At 50.0% G+C, this 18,404-nt stretch overlaps 1 protein-coding gene across 3 annotated transcripts in view; it reads left to right on the top strand.

Annotated features, from left to right (window-relative positions):
* Nucleotides 1–18,404, top strand: part of Igsf3 (immunoglobulin superfamily member 3) — a 36,804-nt gene that overhangs the window by 2,228 nt on the left and 16,172 nt on the right. Inside the window, exons 2-6 of one of the 3 annotated variants that reach the window (XM_077791352.1) lie at nt 304–714; nt 5,606–5,995; nt 7,425–7,481; nt 9,882–10,283; nt 13,429–13,833. In XM_077791352.1, coding sequence (XP_077647478.1) covers nt 304–714; nt 5,606–5,995; nt 7,425–7,481; nt 9,882–10,283; nt 13,429–13,833 — 1,665 coding nt within the window. Of the gene's footprint in view, nt 1–303; nt 715–5,605; nt 5,996–7,421; nt 7,482–9,881; nt 10,284–13,428; nt 13,834–18,404 lie in introns of all 3 variants that reach the window. The other 2 variants (XM_077791351.1, XM_026407289.2) reach the window with 2 other exon arrangements.

Here is an 18,404-nt window from a genome sequence, read left to right as displayed (position 1 = left end):
TATTTTGACACATTATGTTTAGGAGAGTTAATTTATTACAGTTAATTAAACTGTTAAAGGTAAGTGTGATGTCCCCCTGCCCCCTGAGTGTGTTTCACAGTGAAACAGAAAACTCTTCCTGTGTATCGCCTTTCAGGGTTGTCTGTGGCCTTGGGACAACTGTCAGAGGCCGACTCTGTTGGGAACAGAGGAACAGTTGTGCCTGTGTACACAGAGCAGGGACCTTGCTTCCAGTGAGTCCCAGACGCTGTGGCTCGGTGTTGGCTCACTGTTGGCTCACTGTTGGGACGTTTTGTGTTGCAGTGATCCCAGACTCCCTGCAGACCACTGCCGTGCCCCAGACCCTGCACAAAGTGGAGCAGGATCCGCTGGAGCTCAGCTGCGAGGTGGCCACAGAGACGGTGCAACACAGCCACCTGTCTGTGACCTGGCTCCGGCAGAAGGGTGGCGAGAAGCCGGTGGAGGTCATTTCCCTGAGCCGGGACTTCATACTGCACTCCAGCAGCGAATACGCCCAGAGGCAGAGCCTGGGGGAGGTGCGGCTGGACAAGCTGGGGAGGACCACCTTCCGCCTCACCATCTTCCACCTGCAGCCTTCTGACCAGGGCGAGTTCTACTGCGAGGCCGCCGAGTGGATCCAGGATCCCGATGGGTCATGGTATGCCATGACCCGGAAGCGCTCCGAGGGAGCCGTGGTCAACGTCCAGCCCACTGGTCAGTTTCTCTGAGCCTCTTGTCCCTATTTGTCACCTGGTAGCGAGCGAGGGTGGTCAGACACTGGGAGGGTGCGGGGACATCTTTGCTTCTCATGTGAAGTTAGAGATGATCTTGCCTGCAGCCGGAAGACACAGGGACATAGGTCTCCTGAGACCTGGTTTTCCAGCAAGTCCCAGACAGGTACTGCCCAGGCTGAATCCTGCCTGTTGTCCTGGTTTCTTTACCTACACGCTATTGTACATTTTTTTAAAAAAAAATATGGAATTCATTTTAAAAAATTGAGAAATCTCACAGAAAGTGATTCTACCTCATGACTCTGGCTCCCATTCCTGTTGAGCCACGTTCGATGCCCCTTCTTCAGGTACCGATTCATAGAAGACCCTGTGATCATGAGCCTTTCATTGGAGAATCATGAACTATAGAAATGTTGGCCTGACGTTATGACTTTTTATATGAATCTTTCTTTAGTGGTGGTGTTTTACCATTCCCAAACGGCTCTGTCATTTGTTGTCACGATCCCTCAACAGTTCTGTCCGGTGATTAGGTAGGAGCATTTCCAGTCCATAGGTGAGGATGTGGAGTACAGATCACTTTAGGGAGGGACCCCAGGAAGAGGCCACGGGTGTGTTGATGAGGCCCAAGAGCACCGTGTCCCACCAGAGATGCGTTCTCAAGGAAGACCTGGGTAGGGCCCCTCAGGAAGTTGGGTGATGGGTTGAAGACTGTGGCAAAGTGATGGTGGCCTGGTGAGCTGTACTGATCTCCGGCTTCTCTTGGTGTCTACCACTCTAGGCTCCTGAGCCTGCTAAGCTCCAGGTCAGAGCCAACAGCTATTGCTATGCCTGTTCGGGGCTGGGAGCCAGGATCTCATATGGGCCACCAGCCCCTGGCTTTGGTTGGAGGATGATCGTTAAGTATCCTGAGAGTGACAGTGGCCTGTGAGCCTTTCCTGTTGTTGACCCTCACCGCTGGTGAGGACTTTGGTGGTCCTGGTGAGGGAGTGGAGATTTGGGTTATAGATGGGCTTCTCTCATCAAGACCTTCTCTTGACCTCTTTTCCCATTTGTTAGAGTCAGTTGTCTTGGTCCTGTGTGGTTCCTCTGACATTCAAGAGCAGTGCTTCAGACTCACCAAATTGGACCCTTTATGGGCTTCATCCCAGAATCTCGAACCAGGGGACCCTTGGGAGGGACCTGGGAAGCTGGGTTTCTGGTGCACTTCTCAGGTGATTCTTTGATTGTCTACAGTTTGTCAAGTACAGCTCTAGAGGGAATAGGGCAGAAGGGCTTCTCTGTACATTTATTTAGTGGGTTTGAAGACTTTTACCAAGGGGTTGGGTTCCTAGGCATGGAGCAGTTGATCCGCTCTGTAGGACCCAGGGCTTTTCGCCTCTTCTGGATCTTCTGAAGTTAAGAAGTCTACCAAAGGGGCTTTATTTCCTGTTTTGAATCTTAATGCTTTGAAATTAGGTTGCATCAGTTAATCTTCTTTATTTTAATCTTACCAATTTGGAATTAGGACTTTTAAAATTTGCCCTGCAAATGTATCTGAACTAAGCCAGCAAGGGGAAAATTAACAACACCAAAAGTCGATGACTTTGTGTTCCTGTTCAGGCTCAGTGGTTGCATGACTAACTTTGTCCTTTGCTTTGTTCACTTTAGTAAACATCAGTCAGTCTCTACAGCCCTGAAGTTGTGGTGCCAGGCCATAGGGGATGCAGAGATGAATAATACTTAGTCTCTGTACTTAGAGTACTTGCAGACCTGGGAACCAGTGGCCAAGGAGAAGGTGCTGAGTGCTCAATAGCATTTGCAGAATGCTCTGGAAACACAGTAAATGCAAAGATTTTTGCTGCTGTGATTTTTCCCTGGATGGAATATTGGTTAAGAAAAATCCAGTAAATTTGGTGACTTGATCTGTCTCAAAGCTTGAGGAGAAGACGGAAAGAGGAAGAATCTGAAGGCAAAGAATGATTTTTTTGGCAAGTGGAGAAAAGCCATGCATGACTAGATGTTGAGTCGTAGGTATGGGTGGTGGGAGAAGAAAGGAAAGGTAACCCAGGGCCCTAAATGCTGTGGTGTGGAACTTGGACTTGACTCTATGGACCAGGAGTTTCCAAGCCTGGTTCTTTCTTCTGGGAACTTTCAAGGGGAAGACACCAAGGAACCCCTGGGAGGTGCCTGAGAAGGTCTACCTAGTGTATGCACGTGTCCGTATGCATGTGTGTGCATCCTGGGGCTCCGGGGGAGGTGTGGGAGGGCCTGAGTCTTCTCCTGTTGCTTCAACCATGTTGGGCAGCCAAAAGATTTTATATGAAGAAAGGAGTTCCCCTTCCACTGCCTCCTCCTGATAAAATTTGAAAAGGGCTGGATAGAGATTAGTGACCGATTAGGGGACTGGAAGGAAGAACTCACGGGGCCCACCTGGAGGCTGCTCAGACAGGTTGGGTCTGAAGTCAAGAGACCTAGTAGGAAAGAGCTGTTACAGCTAGAGCAGCGGCAGTGGCCTGGAAGGGATGCCGTGACCAGAGGCAGAAGGATGGAGGACTTGATGGAGGGAGGAAGCCAGCCGGAGGGAGCCCTGCGGCTGGGCCTGGGGCTCCTGTGGTTCTGGGCACCGTGGGGAGGTAGGAGGAGGAAGCCAGGGTGACGAGACCTGCAGAGTCCTGCCTGAAAGTCGGTTGGGGTGATGCTGGCAGTTCTTTAGTCAAGGAGTCCATCCCTCAAACTCTCGGAGAGATGCTCAAAATGGAGAAGGAGGCCTGTGAGCGAGGAGGGCCCGGGGAAAGCCCATGTGGCCCCAGGAGGGAGAGGCTCAGGAGACCTGTAGAGGGGGTCCCTGGGGGGTCAAGGCTCGTTCCAGTGAGAGAGAAGACCAGAGTGTTCCGGCAAGCAGGAGGAGAAGCCGAGGGCCAGACGCCAAGGAACCCTAGGGACTCGGGGGGCTCCAGAGGCTGAAGCACACTTGAGAAGAGGCTTTGCTTAGGGTGGGGTGGGATGGGGTGAGCCACGGGGGCCATTGGCTAGGTCAGTTACTTGTGGGAGAAGGGCCAGAAGCCAAATTTCAGTGACCCGGACTCGAAAAAGCCTAAATTCATTACTGTCCATGTACTTGACCGGACATAACCGAAATCAGATTGCTCTTCCGAAAGGGGGCGGTGTTATGTATCTTCAACCCCTGAGCCAGGCGGGCATTCCCCTGGGATGCAAAGTCTTTGGCTGGCAAAAGAAGAAAGCCGGTTGCAGCCAGCCTGACCCAGGGCAAATGGAAATTTCTGAGGTCTAGGGACATGACCAGTGTGTCATGTCCACACTGGCGTGTATGTGGAAGGAGTGCTTTTTTTAGCATTGATGTTGGGTTATGAATCACTGTACTTGGGTTGACCAGAGGGCTAATAACAGAGCACATAGCATGGACGCAGTCCCACGTGGGTGTGCTCATGCGGGCAGACGGTGACAGAGTAGCCACGTCTTTTAATACTGGTTTCTTGGGAAGGGGACGCATCGGCAGGCACCGACATATTGGAGGTGAGCCCTGGAGTTGTGGAGTAGTTTTCTCTGTCAGGAGGTTTGAGTAAAGGCAGGAAGGAGTTAAGTCACTGCAGAGAAGGGATGTGCGGGGCAAGACACTGTCCCACACGGTGGGGGAGTGGGGATGGGGAACGGGCGGTTGCAGAGCTGAGCTGAACACTGAAGTATTTGGGTCACGATTCCTGTGTTTTCTCAGGGAAATGGGATTCTCTTCGGCTGAAAGAGTGGGTGGGATCAGGGACGAGTGAGGCAAGGGTCCTAAAGGTAGATGGTGGTTAAGACTGAACGCCATAGAGGGAGGGCAGTTCATGTCGAGACTATAAAGTCTACAGGGAATTCAAACAGCGGTGCGATGGGATTTCCCTTTGATGTTCTCTTTTGGAGGAAGGAGGGGAATTTGGGAGGTGGTCCCAGCCAGGGCTCTGTGACTCCATGTGACTCCATGTCCCAGGACAGAAGTCTCCTCCATCCCTCAACTCCTACGTCTTTCCCCTTACTTCTGTGTGGGTGCCTCTGAGATTGGATAGCAGCCTCGTGAGTTCACAACTCACTGTGCACCATCATATAGAATGTGGTCCCCATGACGAGCCCTTCTCGCATCTCTCCCCCGTGCCTGGTTGGACACCCAGCTCTTTGGAGAGTGCTTGGGTTCCCTGGCTACTTGGAAGGTGGTCTGGCTGTCAGTGGAAATGGGCACAGCCCACATTTAATCTGGCAGGTGATAGGCCAGCGAGAAGATGTTAGTTTTCATTTTCCCTGTGCCGTGCTGATGGGGTTTGTCTTATCCACGTCTTAATTCCAGTATTCACATGGGGGTTGAGAGAGAATTTCAGTAGATTCATTTTTTGAGTATTTATTGGGATTGGGGTCAGCACCTAGGCCGCTATAATTTTTTTCTCACCGACGTGTGAGATAAATCCTACAATATCTGCTGAAAATACTTGCAGTGGCATTGCTTCTGTGGCTATTCAAGGCAAGACCTTTGCAATCTGCCATTTGAGTGATATAGGAGCTCCTCTTGGGTTCTGGGGAGTCTAATCTAGGGCAGTATAAGCTTTGAACAGAGCCTCATTGGTCTTAACGGAGATAACAAACTCCTTGGAGTGTCTGGGTCTAGGGGGGACTCTGTGATATTCATGAGTTTCTTTGGGCCTCAGGTAACCTGGGTCTGAATTGAATTTTCTCTCAAGTGCCGGGGCCCTAGTGCACCATCATATAGAATGTGATATCATATAGATAACCCTGTGGTTAGCATTAAGAAGGGCCAAGGGAGTAGGGTTTTCCCAATGCAGTTTATCTGCAACCCTCGTTCTCCTAGAACAGTTCAGTCTTTTTTATTGTTATTTGTTTGTTCTCAGACAAAGAGTTCACCGTTCGGCTGGAAACGGACAAGCGGCTGCACACGGTGGGTGAGCCCGTGGAGTTCCGGTGCATCCTGGAGGCCCAGAACATTCCCGACCGTTACTTTGCTGTCTCCTGGGCCTTCAACAGCTCCCTCATCGCCAGCATGGGGCCCAACGCCGTGCCCATCCTCAACAGTGAATTTGCCCACCGGGAAGCCAGGGGACAGCTTAAAGTGGCCAAAGAGAGTGACAGTGTCTTTGTGCTGAAGATCTACCACCTCCGCCAGGAAGACAGCGGGAAATACAACTGTCGTGTGACCGAGCGGGAGAAGACGGTCACTGGGGAATTCATTGACAAGGAGAGCAAGCGTCCCAAGAACATTCCCATCATAGTCCTCCCCCTCAGTAAGTAGAGAGAGCTCTATGTGCTGGTTCCCGTTGGCCCTTGGTTCCGTGCCTGGAGCCACTTAGCAGGAGAGAGAATGCAGCTGGGGTGGGGGAGTGCGGGGAGGGTGGACTGCAGGTGGACTGCAGCGTTAGAGCAGAGCAGGAGAGAGCCCCTCGGAGACCCTCTGCCGCCGCCTGCCCACCTGCCACGCCCAGCAGGCCCCCAGGTCCACAGGCATCGGGCGTGTGTCTCAGCTGGAGATGGGCACCAGCAGAGCCGAGCTGGAGCAGCCCAGTGTAAACACCAGCCGTGCCAGCTCTGCTTGGAGAAGGACCAGGAATCCTGGAGAGCTGATAGCTCCTGAGTGGGAATGGCGTCCCGGAAGAAGTGGGTTGAGGCCCGTCTTGAAATCTCACCGAAGGAGAGTTGGTCTTTTAGGGGAGGATTTTAAATGATGAAGTGCATTCTTAAGAAGGACTCGCTGTCTGGGTTCTTCTAAGTATAAAGGTGGGCATTTCCCACTTGTTTCCTCCCTGGGTTGGAAATTGCTCAAAGTCAGCGGGTGGCGGAGGTGTCATTGCCCGCGCAAAGGAAAGGAGCAGTCAGCGGACGGAGGGTCTCTCATGTCCCTCCTGGAGCAGGCCTCGGAAAGCTCAGCCTCCGTGAGGCTGCTGCAACAGGCCCTGCCTCCGTGTAAGCTGGCGTTGTCCGGGTGGGGTGCAGCCCTTGCTGGGGACCCCGGAGACCACCCAGTGTCCATAGAGTCAGGTGGTTCTTATTAATCTCCTGTCTCTCGTAGTTCTGTTTAGTAGAAAGATAATAAAAACTTAACAATGCTCTGATTGTAAACAAGAGGATAAAGTGTTAAAAACTAACCTTTAACCTGTCCTTAGCTGCTCAAACTGTTCTTTCAGTCTTCTAATGATTTCCTTTACACTTTTATTTACACCTTTACATATTTAAGATATTTCTCTTCAAGTGGAAAGTCAAAAATAGACTTGGGATTTGCGATTTTTTTTTTTCTTCTTCTCAACAGGGTTATTTTCTTTCATGCTTGTTGTGTTTTTAAAAACCACACAGGTACATACACACACACACACACACACAGACACACACCTAATTACCTTGAAATTCTTCTGTTTCTTTGACCTTTTCCCCTGTAATGCCTAGCATGGTGCTTTGCATAGAGTAGGTGCTTGCTGAATATTTGTATGGTTGAAACTGTGGAATTGAATGCCCACTCTTCTTTACCATTTTCCTGTCTGTCTGTGCTTGCCTTAACCACGGACTCTCTAAAATCTACGACTAATTCCTCCCTTATTAAGGACCCAGCGAAGGGCAGCCACACTGTTTACTTCCTGTATCTTTTGTACTGAAAGATTTCCCCCCACCCTTTCCAAGAACCTGTTTGATGATCTGTGGCCTGCTATATTGCTTTTCCAGCAGATAACTGGGTAGTTAAAGTCCCCCAGCACCACCAGATCCTGCCCCAAGGCCACTTGGGTAAGTCTACCAAAGAACAACAACAATCACATCGGTAATGGTGATGATACCTTGGATTTGAATGGCGCTTTTCCTCCCAAGAGTCCAACGTGATTCTGCTTAAATTATCTCCCTCTTTGCTCCCACCTCTTAAATCCCTGTGGAGGCCGATATTCTATCCATCCTGTGATACAAAGCAGTCAGAGCAGCACACAGAGAAGGGACTGAGCCCATTGTCCACTCAGGGGTTAAGCTTGCATTGCGTGAGAGACATTCGCTTCTAACTCCAGATCCACCGCTCTGCGCTTGGCCTGTGCTACACCGTCAGCCTCCTGTTTTGAAGTTTTCATTTTTGAACCTGCACTCAGATCCTCATTAGTTCCGTCCTAGTTTTCACCTAATCCAGAGAGTTTTAACTTGTCGGTTGCCTTTTTATAGGCCTTGGAGTCCTTGTAAACAGTCAGAACGGGCATCACGGCAACAGGTCTGTGCTCACCTTTGCCTCGCCTGCCAGAGTGGCTTTCCTCCACCAAACCGTGTGGTTTTCCAGCCTTGCTCCACACAATAGCCAGAACTTGAACCAGAGTCCACTGGGGTGACCTTAGGGTTAAGAGTGACATCCTGCAAACCATTCTTCTGCATGAGACAAACAAAAGGATGTTCTCTCTCGATGCTGAAGATGACCTTTCATCCCTTACTTTGTAATCAACAACAGTGGGGATGAGCTTTGAACCTAAAAGGGAATATTGTTATCATTAATGATGATGAAAAATAAGTACCTCTTCTCCCTCTCAGCATCTTGACCCCAAGAAGTAGGCACGATTAGCATCTTCACTGTGTACATGAGAAATCAAGAGTTTGAGTGGGTTACGAAACAACACCGGGCTTACAGAGTCAGGAAGTCGTGAGCTTAGCCAGATCCATGCTTTTAACCACCAGTGCTGTGGCTCTGCAGGAGCCTCCTCATCTCCAGGAATTGTCTCTGCAAGACCCTCGAGGGAAGTTGCCCTCCTGGGAAATTGCTATCCTCCCCACCTGTCCAGCACCCCTCACCACACCCCCCTCCCATGTAAAACAAGCAAATCCAGAATAGGTAGCAAGCACAAGCACTGTAACAGAAGCACAATGCTGAGCCTCAGCGCTCATCTTTGTCTTTTTCTGCCTATGGGAGACATAAAGAGGAGAAAAGATTGATTCAAATGCATTGTTATGGGTACGTGTGTGTTTCCCTCGGTAATTGGGTGCGCTTCTTAATCGGGGATTTGATTGAATTGATTGTTTTAAAATCACTGTGCATGTTTTGTGTGAGTGGTCTCCAGAAAACTGGAGCCAAATTAGTTATGGCGCTGCACTTTGTGTTCCTTAATACTTATAGGCCTTTTGAACTCACTGTAGATAATCGTATAAAATAGCCGTATGCACCATTCACATAGATGAAAATGTACATGCTATTTACGAAAACAAGGAGTTTTTGCAAAGGAGTAAAATTAATCATGATCACGGTGGGCACTTTTGAAAAGCTGCTCTGTTAGGTGATCTATAGGCCTTGTCTCATTTACTTTTTACTATTTAAAAATTCTACAATTACAGGTAGCATTCTACCTGTCTTACCAAAGAAGCGATGGAGGCAGGTAGAGTTTAAGTTATTCAGCTGAGTGAGATCGGCTGGCTAAGTGAGTCGCTAGACTGAGGTGGGAAGGGAATGGGATTGTCTTCCCAACTTTGATTGGCCGAGTCTTTCGAGGTAGGGAGCAGAGGAACCCCAGGGCTGAATGAGGACAGGGAAGAGAACAGTAGATGACAAGCCCCTGGCTTTGGTTTATTCCTCTGTGTTGATGAAAGTATGAAAGCTCACCCCGTGCACTCTGTTAAACTAGACCATCTGTGCTCCGTTATTATCCACCCTCAAGCACATGCCATCTTCCAGATACTTCCTGACATTTTTTTTTCCACTTCCTAATATTATCCTGAAGGACTCAAACGGCACATTGTGGATATTTAACTTTGATTTGACTGCTGTAGCACAGGTTGGTGGGAAGACCGAAGTGCAGCACGATTTGGGACTTCCTCATCTTGCTAAATATACAAGTTAAAAGTCCTAAACTCCAGCTGAAGAGGTTACCCCCATACATTGTTTTATGCCTTAAAGGTCATGTCATTGTACTGTAATTCGGTCTCAGGTCCCAGAACCTCATTATCCCAGTTCTCTGTATGTAGCAAAGAGCATCCTGGGTCATCAGATCTAGAGTCACAGGAGCAGTACCCAGAAAGAGCCAGGTTATGTAGCAGCGAGTGTCACAGTATTTTTATTCTCCGTCAACAAGCATGATTGCCTTTGCCCCTCTCCTCCGGTGGCATCTTGTGGGGAGGGCACCGTGGAGACCATAAAGCCCCCAGCGTGGCCCTCTCTCCTCTCCACAGAGAGCAGCATCTCCGTGGAGGTGGCCAGCAACGCCAGCATCGTCCTTGAGGGCGAGGACCTGCACTTCTCCTGCAGTGTCCGCACAGCCGGCAAGCTGCAGGGCCGCTTCTCTGTCATCTGGCAGCTCGTGGACAGGCAGAACCGCCGCAGCAACATCATGTGGCTGGACCGCGATGGCACCGTGCAGCCAGGCTCGTCCTACTGGGAGCGCAGCAGCTTTGGGGGCATCCAGATGGAGCAGGTGCAGCCCAACTCCTTCAGCCTGGGCATCTTCAACAGCAGGAAGGAGGACGAGGGCCAGTATGAGTGCCACGTGACCGAATGGGTGCGGGCGGTGGACGGCGAGTGGCAGATCGTGGGGGAGCGCCGAGCCAGCACTCTGGTCTCCATCACTGCTCTCGGTAAGCGAGTCCCGGGTGGTTATGGAGGCTGCTCTGCTGTTCAGCACTTCACCTCGACTTTTATCGGTCTGGAGTTCTCGTAGGGAGGCAATGGCACTTCAAGAGTCCTTGATTGAAGGGAGTCTTCGGGGTGGTAGTAACGAAGGTTGAGAGGACCAGCAATGGGTGGGAGAGCTCCTGGGGCCCACAGTTGCTGGGAGCAGTTACCCATCCTGGGACCGGGTGGTGGGGAGGGGTGTTATCAGTATTCTAGCCAGGTTAGTGTCACCACCCAAGAGGAACATGGCCACTGCCTAAACTGGCCTTGCAGAGGAGAGGAGCCCTCAAAGTGGTACAGCTGGGTAGAAAACCCCACGTCGCCATTTATTTGGCATTTACTCTGTGTATGGCTGAGTCTAGGCATTTGAGCTTCATTGTCCCCCTGAATCCTCACCTAGCCAAAGGGGGACATGTTCATTTTACAAGGAAATGGAGAGGAGGACAAGCTCGTTTGCCCAAGCTGGTGGCTTTTCGATGACCAACCCACAGTCTGAACTCAGGAAACAAACATTTCTGTCTTAATATTTTTCAAGGTCTGTGTTTTTTTGTTTTTGTTTTTTGTATCTGTTCCTCTCTAAGGCCCCTACTTAAGAAAGCCATTTCCTCATTGCACGAAAAGATATCTTGAGATTTGCTAAAACCAAAGAATATTAGATTTGCTTCTCAGGGGGTGGTTAAAGAGCACTTCTGTCAACTTTTATCTGTCAAAGCCAATCAGCATATTGAATTTTAAAAGACCAGCCTGCTCCTTTGCCGGGAAGATAACGTGGCGTGGCACATCTTCTGTTTACCAGGAAGCTGGCCTCCGTGAATCCTCAGCAAAACTTTACGTGCCATTTCTGGGGACCATGTCACTGTGTTCCCACAGGGAGGGCTGGTGGCACTGTTGGAACACCCAGTAAAGAGCAGCCCCAATGGATTAGCCTGATACCAAGTCCTCCACTTTCTCATCCCTCTGAGATTAGGATTACATTTGTTTTTATAAGCTTAATTCCAAAGGTAGACCTGCTGTCTGTAATAACCAAGCAGCTAGGATTTCTGCCTCCCAGAACTCCTCTAGTGACCGAGTTTCCTAGTCATTGCTGCCCTATGCTCAGCACTAGATTGGACCTTTGGAGACAGAACTTTGGGTAAAGCTCCAGGCATCCGCACTGATGTTTCTCCCCATCCACGGTCCTGTGAGGTTTTAGATGTCTGAGGAGTGGTTGGAGTTAGGACTGTTTCTCTAGAGGTCATTTCACGGTATCAGGTCATGCCCAGAGTGATTTCAAACTCACCACGTGTCTGGCCAGTCCCACAGCCAGGTCATACTGAGCAGCCTACCCTGGGCTCCGGTGCCTCAAAATGCCTCTGGCTAAAGCCACATCAGTGCAGACCAAAGAGGTGGATTAGAAAAGTGCAGGAGGGGTCCCCTGGACTAAGGTTGTCTCTTTAGTCTAAAATAAACAATGACCCACACACAGATTTTCACATTGGTACAACTAGGGTGTGGATCTGCTCAGCCGGGAGGTGGCAGCCACAAGGTTGTGGATGAGGTTGTAAGCGGGGCATCTTCCCCTCGCCTGCGGGCCTCAAGACTGCTCAGGTAGGGCGGCTTGGATACTGTGGCACTGTGACCATGGTGTGCCAAGCAGAGCTTGTCCCCCAAGGCCCTGTTCTACATCACTCTTGTGATAACATGCAACACACAGGTTATAGCCATTTAGTGTTTAAGGATGGGCCTCTGAGACTGAAATCTTTCTTTTAAGAATATATAGTAGGAAATCCAAATTGAAGATCCAGAGTTCTCAGCAAACTTTGCCTCGTTATTCACTGACGATCACCCATAGAAAGCCCAAAGGTTCATTCTGTATGTCCACTTTCACCTATGGATTTTAAAGTACTTGATTTGCTATCTGTTTTGTTTCCTGAACAAAACACATATTTAACAAAATAGGTACCCTGTGTCAGAAACTATCCAAGTATTTTACAAATACTTCTTTGTTTAACTTTCACAAACCCATTTTACGTATGAGGAAACAGAGGCAGAGAGAAGCTAAGTAACTTGTGTAATGTCACACAGCAGGGAGGTAGGTCTCACAGTCAGAAGGCTGGCTCCAGAGTCTGTGCGTTTAACTACTGTGTTACGCCTCCCATGGGTACAGCAACCTCAAAAGGCCCCCGGAATCAGTACAGTCAGGTCTGCAGCCTGATGGTGCTATTTACTAGCATTTTCACTTTGGGCAGTTTAATTTCATTGTGCCCTGCAAACAGGGACAGTAAGCCTACCTGTCCTGCAAGGTTGATTCAGTGAAATGTGTGAGCAAAGCACTGGGCACTATGCCTGGCATGTAGATGGTGCTCGATACCTACCGGAGGCTCTTAGATCCATGATTTCAATGGTACTCTAATAGGAACTAGTATTTCCAGACTGAAGGGACTCTGAAGATCCTGATTGAGGTGTGACCATTAGGGATTAGTCACGCTCCCTCATTCTGTAGGGAGTGTCCAAACTCACCAGCTTACTGAGATTGCAAACCCTGAATTCAGGACCATTGTCACCACCTGCTGAAGATCATTCCCTCCTGCTGGGCATCTCTTACTGCCTCCCTGCTCCTGGACTTTGTGGGGGAAGTGGAGCAGGAGCTGGGGGCCTCTGTCTGCCTCCCTTCCAGGCCACCCATGCACTAGGGGGCTAGGGAAAGATGTCCAGGTGGGTGGGTGGGTGTGCACTTCTTGCCAGCAATGAAGAAAATTGGCTTTGGAGCTTTTTTGATCCTATTTTTGCACACAATTCTGGGATTTCAAGGAATGGCCCTGGCTACATGGAATCAGCACCCCCCCGCCCCCCAGCAAATGATAGCATCCAACTCTAGAGGGAGGTCTAATGCAAATCCATGTGACAGTCTCCGGAAAGGGTCGGGGTTCTAGACCTCTTTCTGTGAGTTCTTGTAAATTGTCAGTTTGTGCCTCCGTAGGACATAGAGTTCTATAAACCCTCACGTGAAAAGAATGTTCCAAAGAGAGCTGGTGAGCCTCGTCTTTGCCAGGCGCGCCACTGCTGAGGTCACACTGCCCCAGGAAAGCCAGGGGCCTCCTCTGGCTGACTCTCTGCTCTCTTCTCCAGAAACGGGCTTTGCGGTCACAGCCATCTCCCGGACGCCAGGGGTGACCTACAGCGACTCCTTTGACTTGCAGTGCATCATCAAACCCCACTACCCTGCCCGGGTCCCCGTGTCAGTGACGTGGCGGTTCCAGCCCGTGGGCACTGTTGAGTTCCATGACCTGGTGACCTTCACGCGGGATGGAGGGGTCCAGTGGGGGGACAGGTCCTCCAGCTTCCGAACCCGGACCGCCATCGAGAAGGCCGAGTCCAGCAACAACGTCCGCCTGAGCATCAGCCGGGCCAGTGACACAGAGGCGGGCAAGTACCAGTGCGTGGCTGAACTGTGGAGGAGGAACTACAACAACACGTGGACGCGGCTGGCGGAGAGGACCTCCAACCTGCTGGAGATCCGCGTGCTGCAGCCAGGTGGGTGCTGCCGGCCCAGGGCGTCCCTGTTATAGGACCTGTGGGATGTGCACTTGCACCATGTGTGAGACTTTTGTTCTTGGAAAACACATTGTTACTTTTTGATTTGTTCTTTTTAGATATTCATGGCAGTGGGGGGTATTTTGACATACAGACTTGGGACTATCCCTTCCCGTTCTCGTGGTTATGCATGATGTGGAGTTACACTGTCGTCTGTTCACACATGAACATAGGAAAGCGAACAACGTGAGATTTGAGGACCTGAGCTTGCATGACACAGGAGACCCGTGAGGAGGGACAGTACGTGTGGGTTGAGCCCTGCCATAGCTTCAGTTTCCCAACTCAGAGAAATTTCAAGTCAATAAGAAGTGTTGCAAGAATTGTGCAAGGAACCCTAATCTTCTCTTTCCTTGATGGCCAGTTCATGATGTCCCACCACACTTGTGTTGTCCCTCTTAGTATATTTTGGTTGTTTCTGAACCACTTGAGGGTAAGTAGTAGACATCAGGACACGTCCCCCTGAATACTCTGGCATGTAACTCTAAGAACAAGACGTCGTCCTACCCAACCCCAACACCACTGCCACACTGTGGTTATTGAGCCTTAGAGAGTGGTTCCTTACTTACCTTTCTCCAGTTGTCCCAATATTGCCCTCAGTGAGCTTGTATCAGATTTAGTTGTCCTGTCTCTTTAGACTCTTAATCTAGACCAATTCCCCTTCTTTTGTGTGGTGTGTAGGTGTGTGTGTGTGTGTGTGTGTGTGTGTGTGTGTAGATACTGACCTTTGTGGAGTCTGCAGGCCAGTTGTTTTCTGGAAATCTCCATCTCTTTACTCAACCTTATCTCCTATAGTCTTTGCAACAATTGTGTAAATGAGATATCATTGTCCTCTGTTTGTAAACAAGGAATTCAGAGGGGAAAGGAAAGGGGATGGGCTTTTTTTTGAGCATCTGCTTCATGCTAGGTGCTAGTGATCAGTTACTTTCTGAGAACTTCACAACCTTGGGAAGGATGCATTAGCCTAAGGTCTCCTAGCTGGTCAGTGGTGGAGGTGGGATTGAACTCCTGTGGTCTTTTGTCTGTAATGTTTCCTTAACCCAGGTCCTCTCGGTGAGTTCCTTATCCCGTGGAGTGTGAGACTCTCAAAGTAGAGATAAGTAGAGTTTGGGGGTTTCTGCCATCTCCCACCTCGGGGCCTTCCGTGAACATGGGGTGGTAGCTCAGTATGTCCTGCTCTGTGGGCTTTCCCCGTCCTCCTGGTGGCCTGCCAGGTTAGAGGCTGGTGGAGGGGGAGCCCAGGCTGCAGGCTCCTGCATGCCTCCCGTTGTCCAGCCCGTACGCAGGGTAGAACAGGCACCCACACACTGAAAGGTGAGAGTGGACCTTGGCAAAGACTTTTTTTGTGACTTTCTGCCCCAACCATTTTGCAAAGATGATTTAAATGCCTTGGATTTTTATTTTTTTCTGCCCACTAAGAGCTGCGATTAGTGCCCTACCTGATCTGCTGGCTGACTTTGGATAGCCACAGGGTTGTTTTCAGCCGTGCGAGGTTAAATAATGGTGATGTCTGCGTTTTTCCTTCCCCGTCTTCTGTCGCCATAACAGAGGCCTGTTCTGGACCGGTCTTGTAACAAGCGAGTTGTCTAGATGATGAGATGTTCCCGGGTCAATTAGAGCCTGAGGCCGGGCTGAGAAGGGCCGGGGAGAAGATGTTCTTAAGTGGCGTCGCAGGTTAATGGCAGGTTAAGCGGGACACGTTTGATGTGCGCCCTTGTTGAGGAAGCTCTGCGGCCCCCACTTGCCCGCCCTATGGAAGAGAACATTGGGATCATAATTGTGCCTTTTGTTGTCTCCCCTGTCACTCAAGGTCTGTGTTCTGAGCAGCAGTGGCTGTCACATCGTCCTGTAGCGGTGGAAGGGAGAGCTGAGGCTCCCAAGACCTTGCCTGTCATGACCTCTCTAAGCCCCTGATATTTGCTCCTTTCTGTTGCGACTGGGACTCTTAAGTCTGAGTGCCTCAGGGATAAATATAGCGCTGGGTCATGGAAGGCTCTCATTATTTGGATTCTGATTAATTCACAGTAGCGCTAAAAATAGAAAGGGGGCAGAAATGAATGAAGGTCCACCTGGGCGCCAGGCTCTGTGCTAAATACTTACACTTTCTTTTTAAACTCATCCCACAGGCTGATCGTGTGGATGTCTGGGTCCCCATTTTGCTAGAGAGGAAACCCAGGGGCTCGGAGCCCTGATGGAGCCACCAGCTCCTGAAATGGCAGAACCGAGAGGCTTGAACTGAGATGGGAGCCCGGGTCCCTCTGACTTGTGCACATTTGCATTTTCCATCCTAACCGTTCCATCGCCTCCTAACAGAAAAGTAGCTGGAGATGCAGAGGCCCAGCCTCTGCTCCCAGGACGTGCCCTGAGCCTTGTATCTGTCAGGGTGGCTTCTGTTCGTGTTTTCACTGTGCGGTGGGGACCTGCAGTGGTTGGCCCAGGGGACTTTTGAGCATCCCTGGGCTCATAATGCTGCGAGCCCTCTGCTTTTCTAAAGGTGCGCCGTGTAGTTCACTTTCCTGACCCTCTGGAGGCTGGGAAGAGCAAAGGCAGGAGCTCGAGGCCCCTCTTGACTCCCAGCGTGGCTGAGGCACCAGGGAGAGTGCGTGCTCTTAAGTGTTGCTGTCTCTCCTTATCAAATATTTATACAGTTAGCACTTAATATTTTCCAAAGAGCTTCACGTCCATTTCTCCTCTTTTTCCTAAATATGCTGGTTGGGACTGGTGTTTTTATGTTTTGGGGACATAAAAGTGGAAAAGGACGTGAAGGCTGACTGTGTGCCAGAGACAGTACTGAACGCTTGGTGTGTATTATCTCACTGAGTCTTCACAGCAAGCGTGAAGATCCTGTATGATAAACGAAGTAGCAGAGGCTCAGAGAGATTCTAACTTGCCCAAGTCAGATAAGCAGTGGGTGGGGAGGCTAGGGTTTGAATGTGGGTGTGTCTTATTAAGAGCACTCAGGGTGGGAGGAGTGGGACCCCTCCTGAAGCCTTATAATCACATGTTACGTCTTCTGCATTCAGCTGGTGGCACTCTTTATAGAAGACGCTTCCCCTCTCCTATAGGGGTCGCTCGTGCAGAAGAGTCTTGTCACTGGTGAGGCTAGCGGTCACAACAGCAGTGGCACCAACGGCAGCTGGTGACTTTCACCATTTCTTGTGTGGCCATCACCATCCCAAGTGCTTTGCATGCAGCATCTTACTTAATTCTTTCTTACTCTGTGCACGGCCGCCGGGGATACTGCCTTACCCATTTTACAGAAGAGGACGGTGCAATAGGGGTTAAATAAATAACCCAGTGATTCATAATAACGGGCAGAGCCAGGATTTCAATCTGGACAGGCAGTCTGGAATCCCAAGTGCTTCATTTTATTGTTTTATGGACTTTCTAGACAAAGTACCATATATTTATTTAATTATTTTAGGAATCCTTTGGCACCACGTACTGTGTGTGTATGTGTGTGTGTGTGTGTGTGTGTGTGTGTGTGTGCACGTGCCTGAGAGCACACATGCTGGGGAGGGAACCCAGGGCTGTGTGAGTGCTAGGCGTGCCCTCCACCACTGAGCTACACCCTAGCACCATGTATTTCTATTTACCATTTCCTCTCTCTGGTTTACCATCTTGATTCCCCCCCCCCTTAAATTTGTTTTGTAGAAGTTGGGGTCACACAGCACTCAGAGAGCTTCCTCAGGAAACAGGTTGCTAATGGCAGAGACGTTTCATCTGTGCCCCTGCAAGCTCCCTTGTTTCTTCTAGCTTCTGCCACAAGGTGGCTCTAAGGCTTGGCCATATCGGAGCCCCCGAACAGTGCCAGCCTCCCTTCCCTCCACCGCCCCTGCATACCTTGCTCCCCAAAACATGAATTCTTGGCCCTGCTCTGACATCTTCTATAGAAATGTCTCCTGTCCTTTGCCCCCCACCTTTAAAAGAATACTCTGTCGAATACTTTTATTCTGAGAGAATCAGTAGAAACCCAGGGGCTGGTGAGTGACTCAGGTTGGTCCATTTGTCATTGGCTTTGCTGCTATGATGTCATTGCCCCCGGCAAGCCTCTGTGTGGCCTGTGCCCCGCTGGTCCCTGCCAGGGCCACCTGCTGATCCTGACCACATCGCCGGTATTTGCCGGTATTTGATTCTTCAGAACCTGGGGTGGGTCGACTTGCTGTGGCTCTTTTACCGCCTGCCCCTTGGCATTGCTGATCCCTGGACACATCCTCAGCGAAGTCTTCAGGGAGCGAAGGCCTCCCTCTCTCTTTTTGTTGCTGATTAAGCTCTGGCTTACTTGCCTTGATCTGCACAGTGTGACCCCCACGGGGCATTTAGGCAAGACTTTTAGCCAGGTTGGCATACTCTATTCTTAATTCTCAATCAGTTCTTTTCTCTTTTAATTGTGAAGCATCACCTTGCTTCCTTCTGATTTTCCTTCGTTCCAAAAAACACCCTCCAATTACACATGGCTAAATACAGAAGCAATAAGGGAAATGTCAGCCCTCATTTTTCCAAATGTTTACGAC

Source organism: Urocitellus parryii, chromosome 11 (assembly GCF_045843805.1).
Source record: "Urocitellus parryii isolate mUroPar1 chromosome 11, mUroPar1.hap1, whole genome shotgun sequence".
Taxonomy (NCBI): domain Eukaryota; kingdom Metazoa; phylum Chordata; class Mammalia; order Rodentia; family Sciuridae; genus Urocitellus; species Urocitellus parryii.
Note: the sequence above shows the minus strand (reverse complement) of the source record. Positions and strands in the feature narration are given on the sequence as shown.